Source organism: Nipponia nippon, unplaced genomic scaffold (assembly GCF_047370975.1).
Source record: "Nipponia nippon isolate SJK-2023a ecotype South Korea unplaced genomic scaffold, ASM4737097v1 scaffold_8, whole genome shotgun sequence".
Classification (NCBI taxonomy): domain Eukaryota; kingdom Metazoa; phylum Chordata; class Aves; order Pelecaniformes; family Threskiornithidae; genus Nipponia; species Nipponia nippon.
Window position 1 is genome coordinate 37,258,268 of NW_028262402.1, and position 27,275 is coordinate 37,285,542.

The 27,275-nt window shown below is 37.7% G+C and overlaps 1 protein-coding gene across 1 annotated transcript in view; it reads left to right on the plus strand.

The window, feature by feature from the left end:
- Positions 1-21,864, plus strand: part of TMC1 (transmembrane channel like 1) — a 70,422-nt gene extending 48,558 nt beyond the window's left edge. The window contains 9 exon segments of the mRNA XM_009474376.2: positions 1,467-1,661; positions 8,485-8,664; positions 8,881-9,033; positions 10,441-10,569; positions 14,289-14,356; positions 17,260-17,499; positions 20,123-20,248; positions 21,661-21,737; positions 21,836-21,864. Coding sequence (XP_009472651.2) covers positions 1,467-1,661; positions 8,485-8,664; positions 8,881-9,033; positions 10,441-10,569; positions 14,289-14,356; positions 17,260-17,499; positions 20,123-20,248; positions 21,661-21,737; positions 21,836-21,864 — 1,197 coding nt within the window.
- The last annotated feature ends 5,411 nt before the right edge of the window (positions 21,865-27,275 follow it).

Consider the following 27,275-nt stretch of genomic DNA (forward strand, 5'->3'; position numbering starts at 1 on the left):
TATAGGGTACGTTGGTTTCAAGAGTTATTGTGCGAGGAATCTGAGGCAGGATGTAAGATGCACTGCTGTGAAAACAGTGAAGGGGATATATTTTATCTGTTGAATGTTAAAGAAAGTGTTTCTGCACTGGGGTCACTCGGACACACCAGTGCAGCATGTAAAGGAAAATTTAATTTTCAATGTAATAATGTACAGGGAATACACCGGCAAGTTGTTCCCAGGTAATAAAGAAGATGCTAGGCTTACAGCCACATTGACAACCTACAGCATGGGAGCTGGAGGATCAAACACTAGCTGCACTATCCAATCACACACAACACCCTTCCTTTCTGCAGTGGTGATATAGCTGATAAACCACCTCACCCTGCCCACCCTTCCAACTGTAGGCATTAAAGATAATTGCACTCAAAGTCAGTAGAAAGAAAAGGTCCCAGGAAAACAAATATTGAAGAAACACTGTCTCAAAGCACTGAGACTGTGTGAGCTTTCCCTGCTTGCCTACTAAAGCCAGTTGCTGAAAGCTATTTGAAGGAGAATTCAAATCAGTTGAGACAGAGACTTAATTTTGAGAAATAAACTCATGAAGCTTTGCTGTGATCTTTGCAAATGAGCAAGGAACCTCAGAGAGAAAGGGTGAGGTCTTGGCTTGGGTGAGGTCTTGGCTTGGGTGAGGTCGTGGGAGTTTTGCTCAAGTGCTCCTGCAATCTCCTTTCATTTATGTAACAAACACAAGTCATAAGAAAAGCAGAGCCATGAAAAGTAATTATGACAATGCAGGAGTTCAGCTTCCCCTCTGGGCAACTGATGTCCATACCAAAGTGAGAAGCTGTAACCAAACTCCCTTTTCACAAGGACACTTCAGAGCAAAAGCTCCTTCTGCTGGCAAAAGTAGGAGCTGGACATTAAGACCAGAGTCTTAATATTTATCAGTCCTGGCCAAGGGTAAATGTGGGGCCAAAGTTTTATTCTGCAGTCTGAAGCTGTGCACTATTTGTTTTTTTTTTTTTTGGATTCCTACATCTAAACTCTCTTTTCATTCTTTCTGAATTGCTGGCTTTCAGAATAAAACTTTTTGCTCTTTTCTCACAAATGCACATTTTTAAAGTGTGACAGTTCCTTTTCTGGCAGCTAATCACATTTACCATGCTGGGTCACTCAGCCTCATAGCACCTCACAAGCTGACAGAACATGCTGGTTTCTTTTTGGCACAGGAGTGCAAGTGTAATGAGACTCGGTGGGGACACACTCAACAAAGGCAAAGTGAACTCTAGGGAGCCAAAACCCCAGGGTCCACCAGGGTCCAAAACAGTTTTTATGAGGCACTATAACCTCATCTCAAAACATGACGTTGAGGTGTGCATTCACATCTTCGTAATTTATTTAACTGAATTCTATCAACTGGGGAAGAAATGTGGGGTCTTGACCATTAAAGTGCTCATATATTCTTTTCTTTCCAACAAGTGCAGGAAGCTATCGTGGAGGAGCAGGAGAGCCGAAAAGAGGAAAATATTCACTTGACTAGATTCCTGAGGGTTCTTGCTAACTTCTTAGCCCTATGCACGCTTGCTGGGAGTGGCTACCTCATCTTTTTTGTTGTCAGAAGATCCCAGAAATTTGCCCTGGAAGGTCTGGAGAACTACGGGTGGTGGGAAAGAAATGAAGTTCGTGCTAGCACATTTCTAAAATAGATGTGGTTTGAAACTGTTTTCCTCTACTATGCATGTTGCCTTTTTTTCCTGAGAATTTAAATACTCTGAGTGTGGGTGGTAAATGTCTAACAAAAGAATTGTTCGTGTGTCTCTGCTTCCTGCTTCATTAAAGTCATTATTCCTTGGTTGGTTCTTTCAAATGTCCCTTTGTATTTAGTTTTCATTTGAGGCCTTTACCTTTCCTCCTCTGTGCTCTTAAGATTGTTTTCCAGCCGCTCCATGGACTCACAAGATCTCTTTAAGGAGCCTTCTGTCCTGTTGCTTTCCTTCTGAGACTGGCCCAAGCAAAGATGACTGGTGTGTGGGCATATCCAAAGTTATTTGGGGCCTCATGGATACAACTTGGCAGTGCCGCAACAGGATGAAACTCATGCCTTCCAGTTCCAGCTGCCCAGTCCAAGAGTCCAATACCCTTTTTTGTGCTTAACGTGCCTTCTTCTAGAGCAGATGCAGCCCTGCCTGATAGACATGCATAGTGATAGTGATTGTGTTTTCTGTAACAGTGTGCAGCAAGCACCTGAAGTCAGTGTTGCTATATGGAAACCTAGGCAGGTTTTACTTTCTTAGCAAAGACACTGCTGTGTATGTTGTAAAATTAGCTGTTTGTTCCTTAAAGCTCATCATCTGAGCTGGAGTGTAAAGTAGATACCCTATTTAAAGTAAGGCAAAAAGATGCTAGCTTCACAAAGCTGCTGGGGTGGGTTATGATGGAATGAAGAAAGTCAGTCCTTAATTTTCAACACCAAAACCTGACTGAGAAAGTAATGTAAAAAACTCCAGCAATCCACCTCTGCAATCCAGAGAAATAGGGTTGTTGAGATTGGGTTAAGTTACTTGATAAAAGTTATTACATTGTGATCTGATGGGAAAGAAAAGTCATGTACAAAACTGCTTGACTTAAAGCAACACAGGCTCTTAAGTGTGACAACAGACTAGCAGATGAAGACAGTTCAGGAGGAATTCAGCTTTTTCTCAGTTGAAAGGTGTGGTAACAGATTTGTACTAACAAGAACTGTCCTACTGAAAGCTATTATATCAGCTTATGCTGCAATCTGGAAAGCACTTAAACATGCATGTTTATATTCATTGTTTTACTTTTGTTTGCTTTACAAAAAATAGTGCTAAGGAAACTCTATCACAGAACTAAGATCTGGAGCAGGTGTGTCTCTAAAGGAGAGTGGATAAGGTACCATTGCCATTATTTGGCTAAAGAATTTTCCCTATTGACAGGTAATGAACATATTTGTGAGGTACAAAATATTGCCCTTGATTGCATATTAATATTTAATTACATAAATATATTTGGCTTCTATGTAACAACCATTTAAATTATTTTCTAGATCAAGTTCTCTTGTGTTTGTATCATTAATAAATGAACAGAGATTTTGATCAGAAAAAAAAACCATAAACACTTAACATACTACTTAGAGCAAATGAAAGTGCAGCTCTTACATACAATTCAAGCAACAGTACGTAAAAATTGACATTCTTCATAAAAATATTAAGCTCCTTTTGTAAGAAATTTCTTTTCATCGCACTGGATGTATTAAGGGATTAAAAATATTTACAAGTGATTATGGTGTCCTTGGAGCAATCCAAGGTAAATATATTTTATATCATCTGTTCCTGAAGCTCACAGCCTAATTAAGTGCCACTGGTGACTTTGTGGACAAGATCTTTCTCTCTCTGACTATCTTCCTCTGTCATAATCTTGTAAATTTTTAAACTCCCTCTCCATATTGGCAGTACGTAGTTCTGTCAGATCACAGTTCAGATAAAGCTGTCTATTGTGTCATGGAGAGCAGGAAATTAGTGGAAACAGGCAGACTGGGACTGTTAAGGGATTTTATCAGCCTTCTCATCACTCCTCATACATACCTGTGGCCTGGTGGTTGGTCATGGATGAATGATGATTCTGCACCATGTGACAATTTCCCCATGGCTGTGGAAATTTTGGTAAAATGGAAAATAATGTCACTGATTCCCTTATTAAAGTGTTCTGAAATAGAATGAATTGCTGAACAAAATGAACCTTCCTCATTTGATAGAAGATAGTTTGCAGAGCTAGAAGACAGCATGAGCATCTTTCTGGTACAGAGGTACCCTGTTTTCTCAAATATATTCCTGTGCTGTTTAAAAATAAAGCTACTTAAAAGCAGAGAAAACTTACGAGGAGACACACGGATTTCTCTGAATCAGAATCATAACTACATTTGGGCAAAGAGGAGATGAGTTTTACACATCAATTTTTTTTTCCAGCAACAAAAAAGTATAGCTTTACCATTTCAGGTCTTGCAAGCTGAAACAACGCCACAAACCTTTTGCCAAAAATATCCTGCTATTTACTTTAATATTCCTAGTAGTCGGTATGGAGTACATTTATACTGAAGTTATTAAGCCATGTTGTAAATGCTCTGTTTAATTCTAGAAATCATCAGGCAACTTTTATTAGTATGAAATATAATTTCTAATTTTAATTTTGTTTTAAAAATGAAACTGTATCTACTAGAAAAATAGGTCTTTATTAGTACTTTCTGCAGCAGATGCTAGACAAATCTATAACTACTGCAATCATTATTAGTGGATGATATGATTTATTTTAGCTAGACTACTTACCCTTAATAAACTTATCATTTAATCAACAAGCAGTCAGTGTTCAATATTTAATGTTGTGTTGGCACAGTTTAATATGCCAGGGGGCTGGTGATTATATATGACTGCAGTCACAGGATTTCTTACCAGATTCATAGCAGCTGGAAAAGCTTGTGCAAGCAGTAATTTTCTAGCTTTCAGAGAGTAACACAGGGACTTGGTATGTGAAGTAGTTAATGTCACAGAGAGATAAACAATTTTGTTTTGAACCAGAATTTTAATAATTAGTGGGTGCCTCTTGGTTGTTATTCCTTTCTTAGGGAAAATTCTGTCTCAGTAGGGTAGAGAGGGTTTTTGAGATTCACTCAGCAGATAGTGAGTATAAGACCACTTTGGTTGTCATAACTCTACCATGTATGCATGCTGCTCCTCTTCTGGCATATCATTCCACAGTTTTTAAGTCACACAGAGCAGTGAAATTGTCACTGATAAAAACAGGGGAAGAATTTTTTTTTTTTGAAATATAGAACCCATTATAGTTTTTGGATTTTGAAAACTCAATGTGCTACATTTTGTCTCAGTAAAACATTGCATTTGTGGCTGTAATAATTTCTCAGTTTTCATCTCTGCAAGTTTCCGTGCCTCATTTCACCTCTTATCTTAATAATGTCTTTTCTCCAGAATTAGAAATGCTCCTGAGACAGGGAGCATGAATAGTCAAGGCATGGAAAAATGCAGATAGAAAGCAAATGAGAAAGAATATGCTTGCTTCAGATTAAGTGGTAAAAAAGGCAGAACACAGTAAAAATATAGAAAGTATTGAATGTTCAAGAGAAAGAAAAGCAGTGACTTCTATCCTGCCTCTCCCATGCAGCAATAAGGAAACTTTCAATAAAGTTAGCAGGTACTATATTTAAAACTGCTCAAAGGACATACTTTTTCCAAAATACATATTCACTATGTTTTCTAGTATGAAAACTAAGGGACATCAAATGAATTGAGTAGAAGCCAGGTTCAGAAAAAGCAAAAGGGAAGGAATGGTAGATGGTGGGTGCCAGTGCTATGAATGCCAAAATTTACATTCGTTTGAAGGAAAACTGATCTAAAGCATGAAAGAGAAATTCCCTGGGGGTTACTGGATACATAAAAAACACACCTGACTGAACAAGTACCCAAACTGAATATAGTTGGAGTTTAGGACTTATTATTCATATAAGTTTCCCCTGCTCTTGCTCATCCCTGGGAATCTGTTGGGCTAGGCCAACCTTTGGTGTGACCCAGGACACCTCCTCTTATGCACACATTTGCACCTGGGACTTGTTGTTGCAGGAGGACAGGAGACACCAGAGTCAGTGAGGATTCTGATTTAAGATTCAGCAGTATCACAACAGAACTGAGCATTTCTATAGATAAACAGGATATACAGCCTGTTACAATAAGTTTGAGTTTTAAGAACTCGTGATTGGTTGTGTTGGCTGTAGTTGACTCCTGCAGCTTTACCATCTTGGGCCATATTGGGCATGAAGTCTTTGGTTTAATGGTGACTGAGACAATATGTGTTATAAACTATGTTAGTTACTTCGAAGACTTTAAGATAAGAAAGTTTGCATAGTTCATTATGAAGAAAAAATAACCAATGTTTTGATCACCAACATCTCATCACCTTCCAGAGGTACCAAAAAATAGGAATATCCACAATTTTCATAAGAGAGAATTTATTCAAAGCATTAATGTATGAAACCCAACACAGCTGTTAATATAATAAAGTAAAAGGTGTCAGGAGATTCAAATATAAATTCCACTTTTTCAGTTATAAACCCAAGTGCTGCAAGGGATGATAACTACAAGTTTTTGGTTGGTTGTTCCTTTTTTGAGTGTTATGAGGTAACAGTGACTTCTTGTTATTTTAACAAGGTAATCACAGTTACAGATAACACTATCTAAATACATAGTAAACATCAGTGAATTCCTGTAATCATTAAAAAAATTCTACATACTTCTTACAGGGTACCACAAGCCATGCACAGAATACGCTACTGGTTGCCTACAAATGCAAAAATCCAGTAATTAGCTCTAGAACTCATTAAAAACCAAGAACAGAGAAAGAGTAAAACAAAAGCCATTTATTTCTTTTCATTAAGAACACCAGTCTCATAGATTAAACTTTGGGAATGTATGTATTTGTGAGTGAATTTATTTGTTGTCATAGTGTCTTTCTGCTGCCATATTGTTTCTGAGAAGCAAGAGCAGGCCTAACTCTCTTGATAACAGAAAGTTAGAAATTTATTAAAATTTATAATAGTTCTAGCAAAGTGGATTCCAGCATGGCTCAAAAATGCTAGTTTCAGAGCAACCAGAAGACTAGAGTTCTGTGAACAATTACATTTTTTTGTGACTAAATCTACTATTTTTACTTAATTGTTTTAATATGATTCATCTCAAATAAACATCTTTGTGTTTTCCAACTACCTTTGTGACTTAGATTGAGACAATGTTTTCTGTTTCTTGTTTGTTGTTTTTAGTCCCTCTAAGACACAGTTTTTGTAATGCAATTTTATTTTAAATTGAAATTGAACAACTGCACTCTTAAACTTTTTAAATTATTTTCATTTTTGGCTGACACAATGAATTAGAACCAAAAAGTTCAAGCAGACTTGAAATAATTTTCAGCAATCACTTAGGAATGTGTTTGCATTACTAGAATGCCTCACTTGACTGTAGAATTCATAAGCTATGTTGTATTTCAAACTTTCTATAAAAACTTTTTTGCTTTCAGTAAACTTGTTCCATTTCCATACTGCTCAGATGATGTGTTAGTCTTATTAAAGGTTTCTAAGAAAATCAGGCAGAAAGAAGCAGCGTTGATTCCAATTTGCTTATGCAGTGAGAACATGAGATCTGGATAGACTAGAGAGCTGGGCGATCACCAACCTTATGAAATTTAACAAGAGCAAGTGCCGGATTCTCCACCTGGGACAGGGTGATCCTGGTTATAGGTACAAACTGGGGGACAAGAGGCTGGAGAGCAGCCCTGCGGAAAGAGATCTGGGGGTTTGGGTTGATGGCACGTTGAATATGAGTCAACAGTGTGCCCTGGCAGCCAAAAGAGATGACCATGTCCTGGGGTGCATCAAGCACAGCATCGCTAGTTGGTCAAGGGAGGTGATTGTCCCCCTCCACGCTGCACTGGTGTGGCCCCACCTCAAGCAACTGTGTGCAGTTTTGGGCACCTCAATAGAAGAAGGACATCACGCTGTTAGAGTGTGTCCAGGGGAGGGTGACCAAGATGGTGAAAGGCCTCGAGAGCAAGGCTTACAAGGAGTGGCTGAGGTCACTCGGCTTGTTCAGCTTGGAGAAGAGAAGGCTGAGGGGTGACCTCATCACAGTCTACAACTTCCTCAAGGGGGCAGCAGAAGGGAGGTGACCAGTGGTAGGACACGAGGAAATGGAATGTAGCTGCATGAGTGGAAGTTCAGATTGGACATTAGGAAAAGGTTCTTCACTGAGAGGGTGGTCGGTCACTGCAACAGGTTCCCAGGGAAGTGGTCATGGCACCAAGCCTGTCAGAGTTCAAGGAGTGTCTGGATGACGCTCTTACGCATATGATTTAGTTTTAGGTAGTCCTGCGAGCAGCAGGGATTTGGACTGTATGATCCTTACGGGTCCCTTCCAACTTGAGATATTCTGTGATTCTATGATTTTGTGACATCTACAATTAAGTTTGGTTGAGATCTCAGATAAATTTAATTTAGTGCAGTATTTTTGTAGGAATGCATTTTATAGAACATCTGTGTGTCTATTAGGAAGATGTGGTAGAGATGTAGCATAAAACAGTACTAGAAATAGGTTTTTCTAAGTTCTCTGATAGTAGAATTTTGGTTAAAATGTAGGTTCTAGTCAGAATAACTAACATTGGATTATTTTGGATGTTTAAGTGAAATGTAAAATTAAAAAAAGATCTCATATATCTATCTGCAGTAGGTTACAACTGACTTTTCATCCCTTTCTTCCTTTGTGAAAACATCTTGTGACTCCCAGAGTGGATTTTGTTTTTCATTAAATCAAAAACTAAATAAAAAGTAGTAATGGAAATATACCCTTCACCCAAATCAGTAATAATAAATGAACTCGCCTCTAACATTTCACTGCAAACTACTTTTTTTTTTTCTTTTCCCCCTCTCAGGTGAACATGGTTATGTCACTTTTAGGGATGTTCTGTCCAACTTTATTTGATGTAATCAGTTCTCTGGAAAACTACCACCCTCGGATAGCTCTAAGATGGCAGCTGGGACGAATCTTTGCTCTTTTTCTTGGCAATCTCTACACTTTCATTATCGCCCTAATGGATGAAATCAATCTCAAGGCAAGCTATTTACTTCCCTTCGCTATTTTTAATATGTAGCTGGGCAAGGATGAGGATTTCCAGCCAGTCACAGACATGTCAGCGAAAGATGTTCTTTTCTTTCTGTATTCTGAATCACGTGCATGCCTGAGCTGGTAATGTGAGTTTTGGAGTAGAAAATGTTGAGAGTTGGTAACAAGCTCATGTCTCTTTTTCCCAATTTGTTTCTTTACTTAGTTGGAAGAAGAAAAGATAGTCAAGTATAACATGTCAATATGGGAAGCCAGTCTGTACAATGGCACTATTCCAGAAAATTCGACTGCTCCTCCAATACAGGTGGATCCTGCAGATGTCCCCAGAGGGCCGTGCTGGGAAACAATGGTAGGACAGGTAATGTAACTGCTTTGAACTCATAACTGAAAATAGATCATAGTCTGTTACAGGATATGACATCTAATCCCTCTTTAATTCTTCTAATAAGTGGCATTAAGGTGGGAAAACATAACGAAAAGCAAAAGTGGGACTTTTTCCTCAGCTAAAAGGTTGAGAAAAAATTATTTGAGTTTCTTTGGACCCTGTCTAGTAGGGAATTCTTTCTCCTGGTAATCGACAGCATGAAAGCATTTCTTTTTTCCCTCTCCTTTTCACTATTCTCTTCATTTACTTTCCTCTTCCTCTTTCCATCTTTGTCTTGCATAACCTGTTTAGCAATTTTGGAAAGTTGGATTCATCACAACCCCTAATAAATGTGGTAATTCTGATTAGAATTTTGATCAAGCAATATCAGTTTCTGACTACAATGGACCTATAAAAAAGATTAAAAAAGGAGTAGCTCAACAAGGAAATACGTGTAAGATAGCAGCATGCTTTTGAGAAGGCATCTCTGTCTTTAGCCAAGTAACATAATGCAAAAGAACAATAGTCATTTAATGGTAAATCTGCTTAGTCATTTTATTTGATTCAGTTAAACATTTATTCGTATTGACCTATTAGTATAAAATGTCATTTCCAAATAATTTTCTAGCATCCCCGTTTCCTCTATTTGATCATACCCCATTGTTGTTGTTACTTTGGGCATGAGAATGAATTCACCACTGAATCACAACTTTTGCTGTTGCTCCATCACTCTGACAATCTCACTACCTGACTGAATAAATCACCAGCAGGGAGCAGACAGGCAGGAAAAACAGCCCCTCTGTTCTTTTCACTCATGCTGAATAATAAGCTAAGAACACCAAGTGCTCATCACTGCACTAATTTTCTCCTTAACTTCAGATCAGGGAGAATAACAGTCTTTTGGGCTATTGGGGTAAGGTCTATTACAGTAGGGTTGAGTGGGATTTACTAAAATTACAGTAGAGGAATGAGGATTTCCATTAGGATTTTCTTCTTTCCTCTCCTTATTCACTGAGAGTTGGTGCTCCTTGAGAAAGCAAGCCATTCACTTTTCTTTTTTTTTTAAATCTTTCCAAAGTCAAAGGGATCAAAACCAGTTTAAGATATCAGCGCAGATTTCTGTTATAGTAGCAACCTTGGCTGGAAGCCTTTCCTAATCTAATCATACCCTGGAAGTCTCATCTGATAATATGAGCACAAATTAGAGTAAAGGATACCTCTAGCAAATGAAAGGCAGTTTTTCTCCTGGCATTTTTCAGAATCAGTGAATGTAGAAGAGGAGTAGAGTCTTTCCCATGTTGAAGCAGGGTAAGCACAACTAGGGATCTAGTCCAGTATTTCATTATTATGTAATTATTAATTGTTTAAATATATTCTTAAAAGAAAATATTGCTCTAACAGGAATTTGTGCGGCTGACAGTCTCTGACACGATGACAACATACATCACAATTCTAATTGGCGATTTCTTGAGAGCTGTCTTCGTTAGGTTTTTCAATTACTGCTGGTGCTGGGACTTGGAGTATGGATTTGTAAGTGTCTGATTTGCTATTTTAAATGTCTTTGTCAGATTAACACTTCACATTTTTGTAGTAAATTACGTTTTTCTTTCAATTGTACAGACTTAACAGTTGGCTAGACTTATCACCTGCAAAATCCCTAGACAACATAGTGTTAGTTTTTCTCATAATTTTCTTATGCCTGAATATTTGTCATATCCTTTAGACTTTGGTAACTTTAGGAAATGTTTGGTTTTTGTTTTTTTTTTTTTCATTTGATTGTATAAGAAAACCGGGTCCACATTTTTCACACATTTATGATTTGAAGACTCATTCCCTGTTCCACAGAATAAAATCTCGTTGATTTTTATGTGATTTTGGATAGGGTCTTCTAGCACACAGTGTTTGTGGAGAAAAATATGAAAGAACACGTTCTAGAAATCTTTTTTTTTTTTTTTTGATAGAATTAGTTTAGCTGAAATAAAGTTAGTAAGTCCCATCACATAAGTGTGTGTAGAGCTCTTAACTTGGGAGTTGAGACTTTCACTGTTTTACACAGGTCTGAGCTAAGTTAACTTAGCCAGCTAAGATATCTACACTGTAAGATCTGATGCTGCTTTTTCACCTGTTAAGTAGTAGTCAGGGTACTGGCAAAGCTTGTGAAGCTCCTGAAACCTCTTTTGTACTTACTGAAAGGTATGGAAAAGAGCTAAAAGTCATTTAAAGCTATATCTTGGGTACCTCTGCATGAGCACCCATTGTAGCTGTTCCTTTTGTCCTCCTTTTCTCAAAACTTTACCTTTGTACATGTACAAATTTCTTGTTTTACTAAAAGTAGCCTCTCAGGAAATGATAATTTTCCAGAGGAAGATAAAGTTTTGGTGTTTTCTATAGAAAAAAACAATTTTCCAGTATAGCAATCTCATTGCTATTGGCTGGCTCTTATGAAATTTCAGCCTTTATAGCAAGGTTCAGGTTTCTGCTTGATAATTCTGTGTTCTGTCTCAAACAGGACTGGTGTAGGGCTGGAGACAAAGACTACCAGCTGTCCAGGTTGTGGACAAACAAGTTATAACCCTTGCAATATGAAAATCACATGCAGGAATTTGAATACAGCATGGGCAGAGAGCTGGCACAGCTTGTGGAACCATGTATTTTCCTGTACTTAAATTGCAGCTGGAGCTTCCTCACATTTTCATATGTTCAACAGCCATCGCAATAGCTAAGGCTGGATGTGGGGAGCACATGAATCACTGTAACCAGCTCTACGTCTGACACAAAATAGCTCAGACATCATATTTTCCAAAGATGTTGAAATGATAGCCTGGATTTTTCCCTCTCCGGATATCCACGATCAATGGAAGAGCCTGAAAGAATGCAAGCCTGAAAGCCATTTTGAGCACTGTAGGACAGATTTTTCACCTAGAATGACTTGTCTTCCTTTTGGGCTTCCTAAAGCCTCTTCTGTCTTGCTATTTACTCTGAATCAGCTGCCTTTTATGCAGGACTTCTTGTTGCATGACCAGCCCAACCGCAGGTGCCTAGTGCTATTTGAGATGACCCTGGGTATCCAGAACAGCTGGATGGTGCTACTAGACATATTTATTGTGAGATCCCTGCAGTCTCCCAGTGTTGGGAGCCACACAGTGAACTGTAGGTCTGCTTGGCTTGAACTGGGAGTGCCAGTTGTAAAGTCAAGACAAATTCATTCATCCATTAACACTTCAGATTTAATTTTTGCTCTTTATTTTTTGTTACCATTAGGGATGTCAATGGGATATAATACAGTAATTCAATCAATAGAACAGAGCCTGTAAAGGAAAGAACTTAATTAAGGGTCTGAACTAAAGTGCTGCACAGATACCATCCTTCTTTCTAGCCTTTCATCCATATACAAAGTAAAGAATGTAGAGAGAGGCTATAAGCAGCAAGAGTGAACCTCACAGGCCACACACAAGGGCTTCAGCACTGTTAATGGAAGCTGTGTCATGTTTATCCATCAATGAGGGGCCACTTATTTCCATGATATATTATTGTTCTCAAAGTGTCAACAACACATCTGCTGGTAGGTGATGCTGAAACCAATTTATTATTCATATTTTTATTTGGCAGTATATAAAAATGGCTATAATGGTCCGGTCCATTATGGTCCTCAGGTCCAGTAAGCTGCCTAAAACAACAGTCAGAAGAGGAATTGCAAACTGGAAATCATTAAATTTCTGGAAATATCTGAGCTTAAAATCTTCCCTAGGAAGTAGCTATACCTGTGTCTCTGTGGTTAGTGGTCATGAGGTACCTATCATCCATTAATTTTTACACTTTTTTTATATCCTAAATATTTTTGACAACCAAAATATCCTTTGGCAAGGAATTCCAGAGATTAACTTGCATGTTGTGTGGAAAAACACTTCCTTTTTTGTTTAAAAATTAAATTTCAAATTATTTTAGTTGTTAATGCTAGCCCCTATGTTATGAAGAACAGTCACACATTATTTGATTCTGTATGATTCTACTCATCTCTCCATGTCACTTATGATATTCTGTCCCTCTATACAGCTCTCCTTAGTCAACTGCTTTCCAGGTTGAATACTACTGATCTATTTAATCTTTCCTCATATAGAAGCAAATTCATAAATACATGCAACATAAATACAGCAGTTTGTTGTAAACATATACATATATATCTGTACATATACAAAAAACTACACAGAAAGAGTGTAGGGGCTCCAAATATTCCAACAATCTAACATAGTACAATTCAAAATTGTGACTTTATTTGCTGACTTTAATAGAATAACTTTGTCTTGGTTCAGCCATAAGGGAATAGTTATTTTTGTATCTTTTGCCCCTTCCTCTCTCTATTAGTCATCCATGTAATTTCTTACCAGAAAGTTTTGTTCCGGTGCATATGCACACAAGCTAATATGTATGAGTGTATTTCAATTGTCGCTCAAATGCAGTGCATTCAGTGTTTGCAGATGGAAACATTCATGAATTAGAGACTAATAAATAGGGTAAAAGAAGAGATGTGGAAATGATTAAAGATTTGGAAAAACAGAATGAAACGGCCAGATGAATAGTTCAGAAATATAAGAATAAAGAATTATTGGTTTATGGTATTTATGCGTCTATACTGGAAAAAAAAAAAATATGATACTGTGCTTTCTTCAGCAGACAAAGCAATAATGAGACCCCATGGTTGAACCTTGAAATAAAAATTAGAATCAAACCCACTCAAACTAGAAATAAGATATTCATATTAAGCAGGGAAGACAATGATTGGCAACATCTATCAATGCTTAAAAAGAATTCCTCAACAGCATAACTATTAAACCTAAAATATGAAAGATAGTGTTATAGTTCAACCAGGAATTAATCACAGCAGCCTCATGGCTTGTACTGTATTGGAGGACACATTAGATGACCACCACTAGCCACTCCAATGGAAAATTTATGAATTGTTGTTTTAAAATTTGCCCAGTACACAGAATGATTTTTATTTCTGCATTAGCACCTTCTGCTGAACAAATCTCAAAAAAAATTTCAGTAAAATACTGCAAGCTGTATTAAAGTCTGCCTGTTGTCCTTGAGTCATATTAATTTGTTTCATGATTCACTAATAAGGTGCAACAAGAGGCCTTACAACACAATGCCAGTATGCTGCTGCTGTTGGAAATAGTTTTAATCTACTATAAGTCATCTTAAAACCCTTTGTGCAAGCCTAATGAAAGCATCTGTATTATTTCTTTCAGCCATCATATTCTGAGTTTGATATAAGTGGAAATGTGCTGGGACTGATCTTTAACCAAGGCATGATCTGGTAGGTGTGGCAAAGCATGTTGCATCGCAGGACTATAGGATTTAGCTGTATCTGTGGAAGATTCTTCTGAAATGCTGATACTGTCCCATGGCTCTAGTTTGATGGAAGTGTAATGCATATATAGCAAACTCTGGTACACTGCAATCAATGGGACTGCTTCAAAACTAGTTCTGGGCTAAGATTATGGGACTAGGTGCATTAGGATTTTGCAATGAGCTAGTAAGACCAACCAGTAAAAAGCTGTGTAGATGAGTCTTATCTTTTTGTTGACTGTCTGCTTGCTAGAGCAACCACCTGGCCTGTATAGCTTTGAATTTCAGCCTTTCAAAATACCTTACCACTCTTTTCCCACGTGTCCTGTGAAAAAAGGCATTAAAACAAATGTATGTACACTTGTCTGTGCAGGCATGTGAATGTGCATAAAATGCTACTGCTGCAGTATTAGTCCTTAGTTCCAGAGGAGAAGAGGTCTATGTTTCATCCCATTTTTGGACTTTACATGAGAGGTAAAGAATACTAGTATGTAGAGTCCTCATGCAAGATGCTCAGTGTCCCTCAGGAACTGTCCTCCTCAAGCACTGTTGACTTCTCAAAGTTAATTCTTCACCTTTAATATGACTTCGCTGATCAGACCTTTTGCTTGGAGAAAACCCTCACTTCTGTAAAGCCCAAAGGTTGTGTGTTGTGTGCATGTCAAACAAATGCCACAGAAATATGGCAAAGAAAGAGGCTGTAAATATCTTGCAGCCCCCACAATCAAACCCTGTTGGGGGGATGCACTGAGGGCCCTGACAACAGCACTGTGGGCTTGCTCAGGAGGAGGTTATATTGCACCACCTATGGCCACCTAATGATGGCATGCTGTAAGAGTGTGGCTGGAGGGAGTCCAGCCCTGCTGATGGCATGTGAGGCATCTATGTTGTGTACTGCACCTTAGAAAAGCAGCTTAGCTTTGCAACTGGCGTCTTGCTATCTGCCTTAGGATTGGCATTCTAAGTTCTGATAAGAAACATTTCTCGGGCTCCTGTTCATCAAAATGATGAGGCTGCAGCATAAACTCTGCTTGGAATTTTGTACACAATTGATGGCACTAATAATTTCCATTGCTGTAATTAACGCTTTGGAAGATAGTCTGGAAATCATTCTCTACCTGTGAGATGTTGAGGACTGGGTGTAGAAGTTGATTCCTGATTATTCTCTAAGAAAACTTCTAAATATACCTACCATTTTTATACTTCATTTCATGTACACACTCTGTACGCTTCTAATCTGCCATGCCCCAATATACACATTCTGGCACAGAAACTGTGACTTGTGCTTTTGTGGTCCTATTAGATACAGCATCTTTCGGCTTGCTATGTATTGAAGGGTTGGGACCACATTTCCATGCTAATTGATATTTACAGGGTCAAGTAAGGCATGAGAGCTGTAATGTTTTTCAAAATAATGTCTGATGATTTAAACTGAACTATGTACATCAGATGAGTAAAAAACTCATCTTATAAAAAACTTATCTCTAAAAACTTTATTTATAATAAACATACACTGCCAAAACTATGTTTATCATTAGTACATACATAGGATAAATTGGTTCCTGTTTTATCTGAGCTTTACAACTTCTGTTGCACATGCTTGTGCTTGTCTGAAACAGAATAAAAAAGAGTTTCAGGTGCAGCTGGTGAGCTGGTGCTATCACAGAGCTAGAAAGGATTCAAGAGGTATATATGTGTGCATTTATTTTTGTGTATGAGAGAGACACCATGCGTTTAGGAAAACTTTCTTTCTCTGTGTTTTCACAAAGCAAGTGGGATGTAAATCATTTGCAAGTCTTTGTATTAATAAGCTTTGGCAAGAATTTGTCTACTATATAATAAATGTTATACTGAAATATTACGATAACAGCCATAAGTTACCCAGATTCTGAACTTGTTGAAATTGAGGAGTATTATTTTGCAACTGATTTCCATGAGGGTATGGAACAGGGCCATGAGGTGTTCTTTCCCTTCAATCGTAGACTAGCAACCCCTTTATCTTTTCATTGAAGATATATGAAAAGAGGAAGGAGAAATATTAATATAATAGAGTCTGTCATAATATTTCTGTACTGGGACGGTCTTTCCAACCATGTAGATCTATTTTTTATTTTTTAAATAGAAAAACTGAGGCACTCAGATGCAAAGCAGCTCAGCCTTGGTCACCTGGACAATCATTAAGGAAAAAGTAGATTCCTGATCTCTTGCATTCTGTATCATTGTCCAGGCAAATGAAAATAATTGCTCTTCAGTCAGCATGGCACAAGAAACAAGGTGCGATAAAAATAAAACGGTCCCAACTGTTTCATTGCCGTAACCATGCAACCGTACATAATAAGGAAAAAACAATATTTAGCAGAATCAATAAACAGTTTGTTGCAATGAAGCTCTAAATAACCATGGTAATAGAAGTAAAATAAATGTAAACTAAGCAAAAATATTCTTCCTAAAATAGTGCTAATATATTAAGAAAAATAATAAAGAATAAACTAGATTATTTTGGTAATACCTAGCTTTAGGGCTATCATTTTTTGTACAACACAAGTGAGTTGCTACATGAACTAAAGGGACAAAGTAAGAGTGGATAACATTTCATCAGGTTATAATTTAATTTGCAGAGAAAGAGGGCTTTGTAACTTTGAAACAAAAAGTTTATATGAAGAATCCTCTCCATATGCCTCCAGTTCTCCTTAAAGCAAGACTGAAGAGACAAGACCAGTAAAAAAATATAAAGACGGTTTTATGAACTTCATTTCTGAATGCACAGTGTGTATGGCTGCAAAGCACATTGACATAGGGAATGGGTGGCATATCTAGGAAGACAGAGGTCCTACAACAAAGTAGTTATTTTTTTCTTTGTTTCTTTTCAAGGATGGGATCTTTTTATGCTCCATGTCTCCCAGCAATCAACGTGTTCCGCCTCCACACTTCAATGTACCTGCAGTGCTGGGCAGTCATGTGCTGCAATGTCCCCCAAGAGAGGGTCTTCAAGGCTTCCAGATCCAATAACTTCTACATGGCCATGCTGCTTTTCATTCTCTTTCTCTCCACACTGCCTGCTGTGTATACCATTGTCTCCATCCCACCATCTTTTGACTGTGGTCCTTTCAGGTTTTTTGCATTTTACATCCATCTTTTCTATTGATGTAATGAACTACCTCATCACATCACAGTGAATGATGCATTCATGAAAAAGATCTTCTATAATAAGTGTTAGCACGTGATACGCTGAGTGTTTAATTGTGTCACATTTCTCATTGTAGATACTTCCTGAAGATGGAATCGTAGAAAACTGAGTAATTCTTCAGAAAGTTTTATCTGAAGTGTAGAACAGAAAATCTTTACTTTTAGTTAGTTGTAATGCAAAAAAAATGTCATTACTGCTGTAATTAAGCCAGAAATTATTCTTAAGGAGTAGAGCAGTGACCTGTTATGCATCTCTGGTCTCCTGGCTTGAGAGTGAAGGCTTTCAGGAAATGTCTGCATACGCTCTGTAGGAGTGGCGTATCAGAACATATGGAGGTATGCTAAACATACAGTGGTGCAGTCTCTGACTGCTGTGACTTCCTCCAGCTGTCACAGTATTTCATGCATCTGTAGTACCACTGTGAAGCTGATTCTGTTTCTGAAGTCTTCAAGATCTCTATGTCCATTAGTCCCTTTAAAAACTTATGCCTGCGTTGCCTGTGCAAACATGTGCCTTGCATTCAAGCTAGCTTAGATGTTGCTGCACTTTCTCCTCATGTGCACATTACCTGGAAAGTCTGGGACCATTTTCATTATCCTTACTTGCCAGGTAGCATGGCATACAACTACAATGAGTGCACAACAACAGCCAACATATGAAATTAAAATTTTTAAAAGACTTTAGTCTTTGGTTTTGAACAAAATATTAGCAAAGCAAGAGTAGGAGAATAGTAAAAGAGACATCCTGATTCCAATGAAAGGTTTGAATAATGCATTACTGTTGTGAGTAAAATGATATCTGCCCAAACCCCAGTGCACTTTGTAAAGGAGCAGAAGTCTTGTCGCATTAACTTTGGCCAAAGGCAAAATACCTGGGAGATTGTTTCTAGCCACCTGCCATAGTCACAGTCACCTAAGAGGGAGAATTGCATGACATGCCAAAAATTCTGATGAGACAGAAAATTGCTTGAATTTACGGAAACAATGATAACGAAGCAAGTGATGCAAAGTAAGATGTTTTTATTTGAGTCATAGCAACGAAAGTACAGAGGGAGACATCTGGAGTCAGATCTGAGTAGCTGCAGTTATTGAATTGGATATCACTAAAATGGTAATATTACTGTTAAAAATGCAAAAGAAATAGTGCCTGCAACTTTTTCTCTGTCAAATGCAAAGATACTTTGTTCTTCACAAAAAATGTGAAATCTTCAGTGTAACTTTTAATGGGGGAGAACTTGAAACTAATCAAGGTTCATTCAACCTGAATATAGGTAACGCTACTGTTGAGAAGCCAGTGGATAAATACTGGTATTGCATGACTCTGTATTAAAAAAAAGAAAATATTTTCCTCTTGGCAACTCAGTGTCTCATCTATTTTGAAAATTCTGATTCTTTCGGGTTTTTTTTCTGGTTTTGTTTGTTTGTTAGTTTGTTTTTTTAATCCATCATTAAAGGCAACATATACAACACAACAGAGACCTGCCAGGAGTAGGGAAGCCAGGACAGAATTAGCAAAGTTGCAACAGAAGAAGCTTTGTGCATGCTGGGGAAAAGATAAGCAGAGCAGAGTGGAATATCTGATCTACAATGGGTGGGTGGGGGAAGTGGAGAGAAAGAACTGGTCTGAAGACAAGTTCTACCTATAATGTTTTTACATTACTGGGAAGAGGGTAAACGTTGAGAACAATGAGTTAAGAAAAAGACCTGGTTGTCAGAAATGCTTTACAGGACCTGAAAAGAGGTGACAGGAGACCTCAATGACTGGAATATCAGGTGGCAATTTGGTGACAATTCTTTTAATAAACTAAAACTACCAATTAGTCTCAATACACATGAAGACCCATTTTGCTGGTCTTGTTCAGGTAAAAAACCTTCAAATTCTATATTGTCAGGCACAGCCAAAAGCAAAATTAACAGGAAGGGACTTTTGGAACATCTATTAAAATGCGCCTGCAAGAAAAACTTAATGGTCTAGGGAGAAAATACTTCCTAGATAAGCTGGCACTGGAACAATTACACATGAAGGTTATTAGATTGCTGTAACAATAACAAAAGTCTTCTAAAACACAGCCACTGACTTCTATAGCATTGGTACACAGCAAAGAGAGAGGAGAATTAGGCTGAAGCGTGCTGAACAGAAACCAATTGCCAGCAGACCATTTTTTGCTTATAAATCACACAAAGATGGGATTTGAGTTTTTCACCAGGACTTCATAAAAATTCAAATTGCACCTCACTCTTTGGTTGGTGGTGTGGACTTCACAAGTCAGTACACTGATTCTTTGAGCAGTAATCTTGGTGGTAACTGCAGGCAAAATCTATCAGAATACAATAAAAATATTGGTGTCTATTTTCCCCCTTAAAATACATAAATACTATTTTAAATAATATTCCTTTCAGAGTGTCAAGTTTTAAATAATGTTAATATATTGTTTATCATCTTTTTCCCAGGTTTGATGTGATGTGATTAACCTATATATTCATACTACTGCATTGAGATTGCCATAATATTTGTATGTGATATATTGTCAACTTTTCTGTTTAATAGTGGGAAGACTAGAATGTTTGAAGTCATATCAGAAACTCTGGAGCATGACTTCCCTTCCTGGTTTGGGAAGGTATTTGGTTATGCTTCTAACCCTGGACTCATCCTACCTTTTATATTGCTGATGGTGTACGTATAGAATATTAACTCAAAGCTTGCTTAATCTAAGGTCTGTTAAGTTTCTTTCACTCTGAATCTTCACTGCCTGAATATCTAATTAAATACAGTGCTGATTGCCCTGTGTTGAGGGACTTGAAGAATTCATGAGCCTTTTATTTGATTATAATTAATATGCCTTTGCACAAAGGGTAACACCTCTTTTTTGTTCAATGGCTTTCTTTTTGGTTCTGTTACTGCTTTTCAAAAATGTTGTTGCCGCAATAATGGCAAAGCTATTAAAATGCAAAAGCCTATAGGGGATCTGAAGTGCTGTGACTTTGATCAGCTTGTCCAGTAGGCAAAACAGCACATCATAAATCCTTAGCAAGTACAATAGAAATATGACCACCATGAAGCAGAGTTATTTCTCAGTAACTTTCAGTGAGTCTGATCCTCAGTGCCTTGGCCTTTCCTTGATAAACTATGCTGTTAGGATAGGAGTGTGAGACAGGGTGTTGGAGACTTTATGAAATAGGGCTAGTAGAGATTTTTTGTAAATCAGGACCTAGTAAAGAATAATGACCCCAGAATAGTCTTTCTCAGACACCGTATTGAGTCCTGCTTTATAAAGGCATTTTAAAGTGTTGTATACATATATTGAATTATTTAGCATACTGCTGAACCAAAAGTTAATTCTATGTAGAGATGAGTTGGGATTTAACCCTGCATTGTAGAACTGCCAATAAATATAGAAAAGATTACAGAATACAATAGAAATTGCAGAAGGATTTTACATGAGCAAAATGAAATTCTGAGGTGAAATTTTGCCAAGGTTCACTTAATATCATATTCTATTTTAACCCTTGACTAGCAAAAACAAAGAATCCAGACTATCCTTTGAAATACATGGTCAACTCCTACTGATTTTTTTTTGAGCACTATTCCTTTCTTGGAATGGTCCAAATCAAAAATAGTAAAAATAAATAAAGAAAACAAAACAGAAGGAAAATACAAGGCAAAATCAGGCAAAGCAGAGAAAACAGCATATGTAGATTAATTATTTACTGCTTACATCAATAAAAGACTTCATATCACAATTTCTCTAATTAAATCAGGATGGTGAAAAATATTAATTTCATAGAGTTAGTGAGGCATAGCTTTATGGAACATCTTCCTTAACTACTATAAGATTGAATGTAGAGTATTAATAGACTGAAAAACTTCTTTCAGCTTTTTTTTTCCCCTGGAATAACAGTACCTTCTTCATACTGTAAGGAAGCACATTGTTAATTGTCAAAATACTACAACTGATTAGGCACGGTAAGCAAGGAAAAGATACAGACTTTATGTTAGCACAACTGTAGTTGTTGCTACAGGAATGTTGTAAGAGTCTTTATATTTAAATCATTACCTAACGAGAAATTATTTTTCTTTAAATTTAGCCTGAGTATTTATTATCTCAATGCTACATCCAAGTCCTACAAGGAAGCTAACTTGGAACTTAAAAAGAAGCTACAAAGTGTAAGGAATAGAGAATTATTGATTTTTGGTTTTACTAAATATAAGAGAAGCCGTTCAGCTCACTGAAAGATGCCCTCTCTCTCTCCCCATCATTAGCAAGCAGAAGAAAATAAAAGAAGAAATAAACAAAAGGCACAAAAATCAAATGAACAAGAGGAAAATCCATTTGAGACAGAACCACCGCAGCCAAAGCAAAAAGGAGGCAAGCAAGACGAATCCACTCCAAACCAAGGTAAGGACTGTTTTGAACTCCTCAGGATGAGGAATTCATGCATGCCAGACCATACGCTTCCTCACTGCCTTGACTGCTTCCTTTGCCATAATCTCCTGAAAGATATTCACAATACTGAATCACAAGTATTAGCCTAATCTCCAGTCCATTTTTCTCTCTTTGGCTCATTTAAGATATACTGTAATATTATTCCACGCCAGGAAACACCAAAGCAAAAAAACCTGTAATAGAGCTATAATGAATCGCAAGATCCCAGCCCTGCAAAAAAACCCCGCTTAAATTCTGATCTGAATATCAGTGAGCCCTCTTACCTATCACAAACCAGTCAGGTCCAAATATTGCACCTTCCTATTGTACTTTGTTGATCCAGGACTGCTCAGGGCAGTGTTTGTCCTCTGACAGGTTCACAGGGAGAAGGTATAGTGAGAACACAGTACCGTAGCAATCCTTATCAGAAAGCCTAGCTTGGTCAGGCAGGTTTCAGTCTGTTCTGAAGGATTTTGCAGGCTGTTTCCTTTCCCCTGGACACTGCTAGACTTTCCCCATCATACATGCATGCCATACAGCCAGTATAGGCTCAAGCCTAGCAGAGAAACTCAGATTAGAGATGACTGCCTTTGAAAGAACCACCTGCAAGGCGTGTCTGCAGCCTCAAAACCTGTTCACTTAACTTTAAAAATGCTACCTTCATTGTCATTTACAGAAGATATCTAAGTGCATCTAGCTACTTCGGAAAAGCCTCCACTTTCCTCCATCGGGGTCTTGCAGAAAGGACTGGAGGGAAAATATGGTGCAAAGATCATGAAGGTGCATTACCCCAGATTTCAGGCTGTTGGCAGGGGAGGCCCGAGACTTTCCACCACCCTCTGGAGTGGACAGGTGGCTGCAGGATTTCCCTCTCAGAGAACTTCTGGTTTGCATGTTCATTTTTTAATTCCGTTCTCCAAACACATTTCAGACAACAAGAAAGGACAGGGTGGCAATGAAGTGAAGAAGACAGGCCAGCCGCAAGAAGCCAGCTCCTCTCAGGCACTCCAGCATCCAGGCCCTGCCCTGAACAGCCACTATCCCCCACAGAGCAGAGGAGGAAATCTTCCTCCCCCATCCATAGCTGTGACAAGGCCACCAGGGCCCCGGGGGTATGGAGTGCCGGGCTATCCACCCGGAAACCCACGCTTCCCTGGAGCACAGCCAGGAATGCCCAGGGGTCCTCCCACCTACAGATAAGGAGCCTCAAGCACATTGTGATACGACAAAGGATGCTGAGGGACAGAAGAGCAGTCCTAAACCAAAACACACTCCAGCAAGTGCAGAACCCCACTGTGTTTGTTGTAGATCTTCATGTGCGTAGAAGTTACCCGTGCACTTCTTTTTTTGCAGGATGGGAGGCTTCAAAAGAAAACATTCCATATGTCTTGCATTTGAAGGCATGCAAAATGTGTTATCTGTGTCAATAGGTTACTAAACTTAGGGATATTTATTGGAAGATATTTATTAGAAGAATGAAAAACATTTTGTATTCAGTTGACCATATTCTTAAAAGCCTGGAAGTGCATCCCTAACGTCTTTCCCTTTTTCTTAGAAACACAGTTCACTGAAAACATAGCTTTGTACAAAGTGTATGAGTCAGTTGTATTTAAACACTGCATATAGCTTGTTTTCTGCAGGTCAGATATGCTTACCCAAAGATTTCAGACTGTACATGGGAAAACTATGATCTTTTCAAAAGCTGCATGATTACCTCTAAAGTCTTTGGGAAAGTATTAAAAAGGTAAAAGAAAACCAATATTCTGCCTGTTGCTATGAAGAAAATTTAACTCCTATTACAGTACCACGTCTAGCTAGTAATAGTTTTATTACAGTCTGAAAGACTAAAAATAAATTTAAAAAACCAAAGTAGTGAAGAGTATCTCCTGTGAAGAAAAACATATTTGAGGAACAGAGATAAAACAGTTATGCAGTAATTTCCCCCACTCACCATCATTGTGTTGTGGCACAGAGACACTTACTATTGAAGAAGAATATGTGCTGTATATAATCTGCTCTGTGGATTTATCATTGTATACTTGTATTGACCTCTACAGAGTCCAGGGTGGAACAGGTCCTTAGTCTGATAGGTCTTGTGGAAACATAGGATAGATGCAAGCCCATGTGTGAGCTGATGTTACTTATTCCAATGAGACAGCTTTATTTTTATGTTCTGGTTTTATTTCCTCATCCAGAATTTGGGTCTTGGTAATTATTTTAAGACTCACAAGATTAATAACAACAAAATTAGTCAACTAAAAAATAAATATAATCCTGTTGGGGGCCTTCTGTATAATAGAGGTCCATTTGGTACATTAGAAAAACTTTAACCATATCTCAGTACAAGTCAAGTCTGTGACATCACAAAACAACCTCCATGTAATTAAATTGTGGAACTTATTGAAAAAAGCTTACAAAAACCCACCAGTATAGATGATGTATCTCCATAAAACACAATGATCCAGATGCAATTTCCAGCTCAAGCAGTCTTTAAATCAATTGCCACAACCTGGGAGCATAAACCAAGGGAAAGTTCACTTTATACTTGACTTCGCTCTTGTACTGCTTCCATAAACATCTGCTACCAGCTGGAGATAAGATATTAGATCAACCAGACTTTTAGTAAGGACCAGCATGTCTTTTCTGCATGTAAACACTAAGCACTGATAATCAAATCAAGAGATAAGTGTATTGCAATAACTACAAGGGAAGGTCTTTTCTAGTGAACAGACTGGAAACGTGTTGTTACTAAGGGAAAGAACAAATGAGTTAAGACTGGATCCCAAGACCTGTCTGCATCTGGGGTGCAGCAAGTCTTGTATTTTAAATTAGAAAAAGTACAGCTAAGTGCAGTCTAAGTTGTTTGTCTTATATTTCTCAGATAAGATTTCTAATCTATGGACTTCAGACATGTGGAAAAAGTACAGTAATTCAAACTGTCTGTTAATTTGAAATTTTCTAACATGATTAATTTTTAAACTGCATATGTTTTCAGCCCAGAAACTTGTAAGATTGTCAGCAGTCTTACTGAAGTTAAGCTCTAGTGCTTCCATGCTTTTAAGATAACTTTTTCTACAAGCTGGGATTGATCTGCCATGAGACACTGACTTGCATAGAGGTTTTAGCTCACTGTTTGTTAACATTTCATAATAAGAAAATACTGATATTCGTAGAAAAAGGAAGCTTGTTTATAGAACAAGTCAAGAAACTGATTTTAAAAATGCTTTAAGGATTGGTGATCCACCTGGGTTTTTCAAGGGGTGTTGGAATAAATTGGAGTTGTAAACTGGTTTTGATGCAGCCTTGTTCCCTGAAATGTAGAGGGACATTTATGCTATATACACACATCTTAATAAAGATTCTTTGTTCTGTTAGGACTCAAAATTTTCTGTGGGTATTAAAGGCTTCCTCATTATTAGCAGGCTTAGCATTTCATTCTGTGGGATTGCTTTACATCATGAGAGACAGAGCAAGGACTCCACCAGCTGAAATTATTCTAAGGAACTTTTTGTTAGATCTGTATGCTGTATTGATTCGCAACAATAAATGTGTTCTCAGAATGCACCTGTATATGCTGTGATGAGCATGTAATAGCCAACATGAATAACGACAGCAAGACTAGATGTTGCTCATGCTCTGTGATCAGCATCAGACCGCTGTGACTGAAAACGAAATATTTGTTCTTATTCTTTGGTAATTCTAAGTCTTTCATCACTGTATTTCATGAAACTGTTTTCAATGCTTCCTAGCTTAGTTCTGTTTAATTGCCTGCCATCTTATTGATAACATAACATCAACTTAGCAGACAAGATGTGATCTTATACATTTCAATGTTCTATACTAAGTCCACCTCTAAGAAAACATGCTGTTTACTTGGTAAAAGTAATTTTGAGATTGTTACAATAATTTTCCATGATCAGATTTCAAGTCACATTTCCTTTCTGTACAACCTTTCTCTACCTCTCCTACATTTTGAGTCTTTCAGTTCAAATTTTTTGTCTCTGCTTTTTTTGAAAAAGCACCTCAAGCGGCCTTCATTCACTTACCCACACAGCTACTCCTCTGTTTGAGTCTTGGACTGTGCTGAATGGATAACAAATACATTGACAGCAGGAATAATACTTACTGTGATTTAAATCATGGCAAATGATCTTGCTTCAACTACTTTCAGTGAAATCAGCGCTCAGTGCATCTTACCATGTCCCACATCTTCCTCTGCACAGCTTACATGCTGTCTTCATAGCATTTGGCTGAGCATTTTGTATAATTTTCTCCATAATAAAAGTGCACTTCACTATATTAGTGTACTGGTAGAGAGGGACCTTCAAAATATTTTGAAGTCTCTGCCAAAGATTTAATTTCTCACTGATCTGTGAAAATTATAATTACTGTAAAATGATGGTTTTTGAATACATCTCTCTTTTCCTATTAATCTTCTTTTTGCTGTTGAATTAAATATTTTTACTTAATATTTTTACTAAATGACAAAGTCCTACCCGGGGACTGTGCAATGCTCTCAGATGAACAGGAAGCAAAAGGACGAAAATGAAGTCCAGACTTGACTGAATTCACAGCAAGTGAGAGATAGGACTTTTTATAATATATCCTTTTCAACACTAGATTTGTGGTAGCTGGGACCTGAAAATAAAAAATATAATACATGAAATAATAACATCCATGGAGATCTGCGGAAATTTAGAGCTGTTGTAAAGCTGATAGAGGTTTAAATCCAAGGAAGCATTTTATTACTCTACATTGTTTAAAAAAACCCACAAAATTAGGTGCAGTTTTTATCTGTGCTGAATCCTTTGTTTCACTTTCTAGTCCTCTGTGAAAAACCAGGCTGTTAAACTCATTATGGCTAGAGATTAACTTCAAAAGCAGGTAACATCTGCTCTGTTTGTCGTTTGTTGAAAAATGAGGTTGTATGAGTTCACTATGAGCTTTATGCTGTCCATGCCCTGTGTAATACCCAGTGTAATACCCAGTCTGTATTAATTCCTTGAAATCACTGAACAGACAGACACACACACAAATATAATGATATGGTGACACAAACAATATTCCCCTACCTTCTGTAGAAAAGGCCATTATAATCTGAGGCACACCAATGCCCAAGGTTATTAAAAAGCTATGAAAAACACTATTTCCCTAAACTAAAGAACGACCTGGGGGTCGTGACAGAAGGTTCTGTGTGGATGTGGCAAACCCTGCTTTCCCTGATGTTTACAGTCTATAAAGACTGGACTACAAAAATGTCTGTGTGTGATTGCGCTG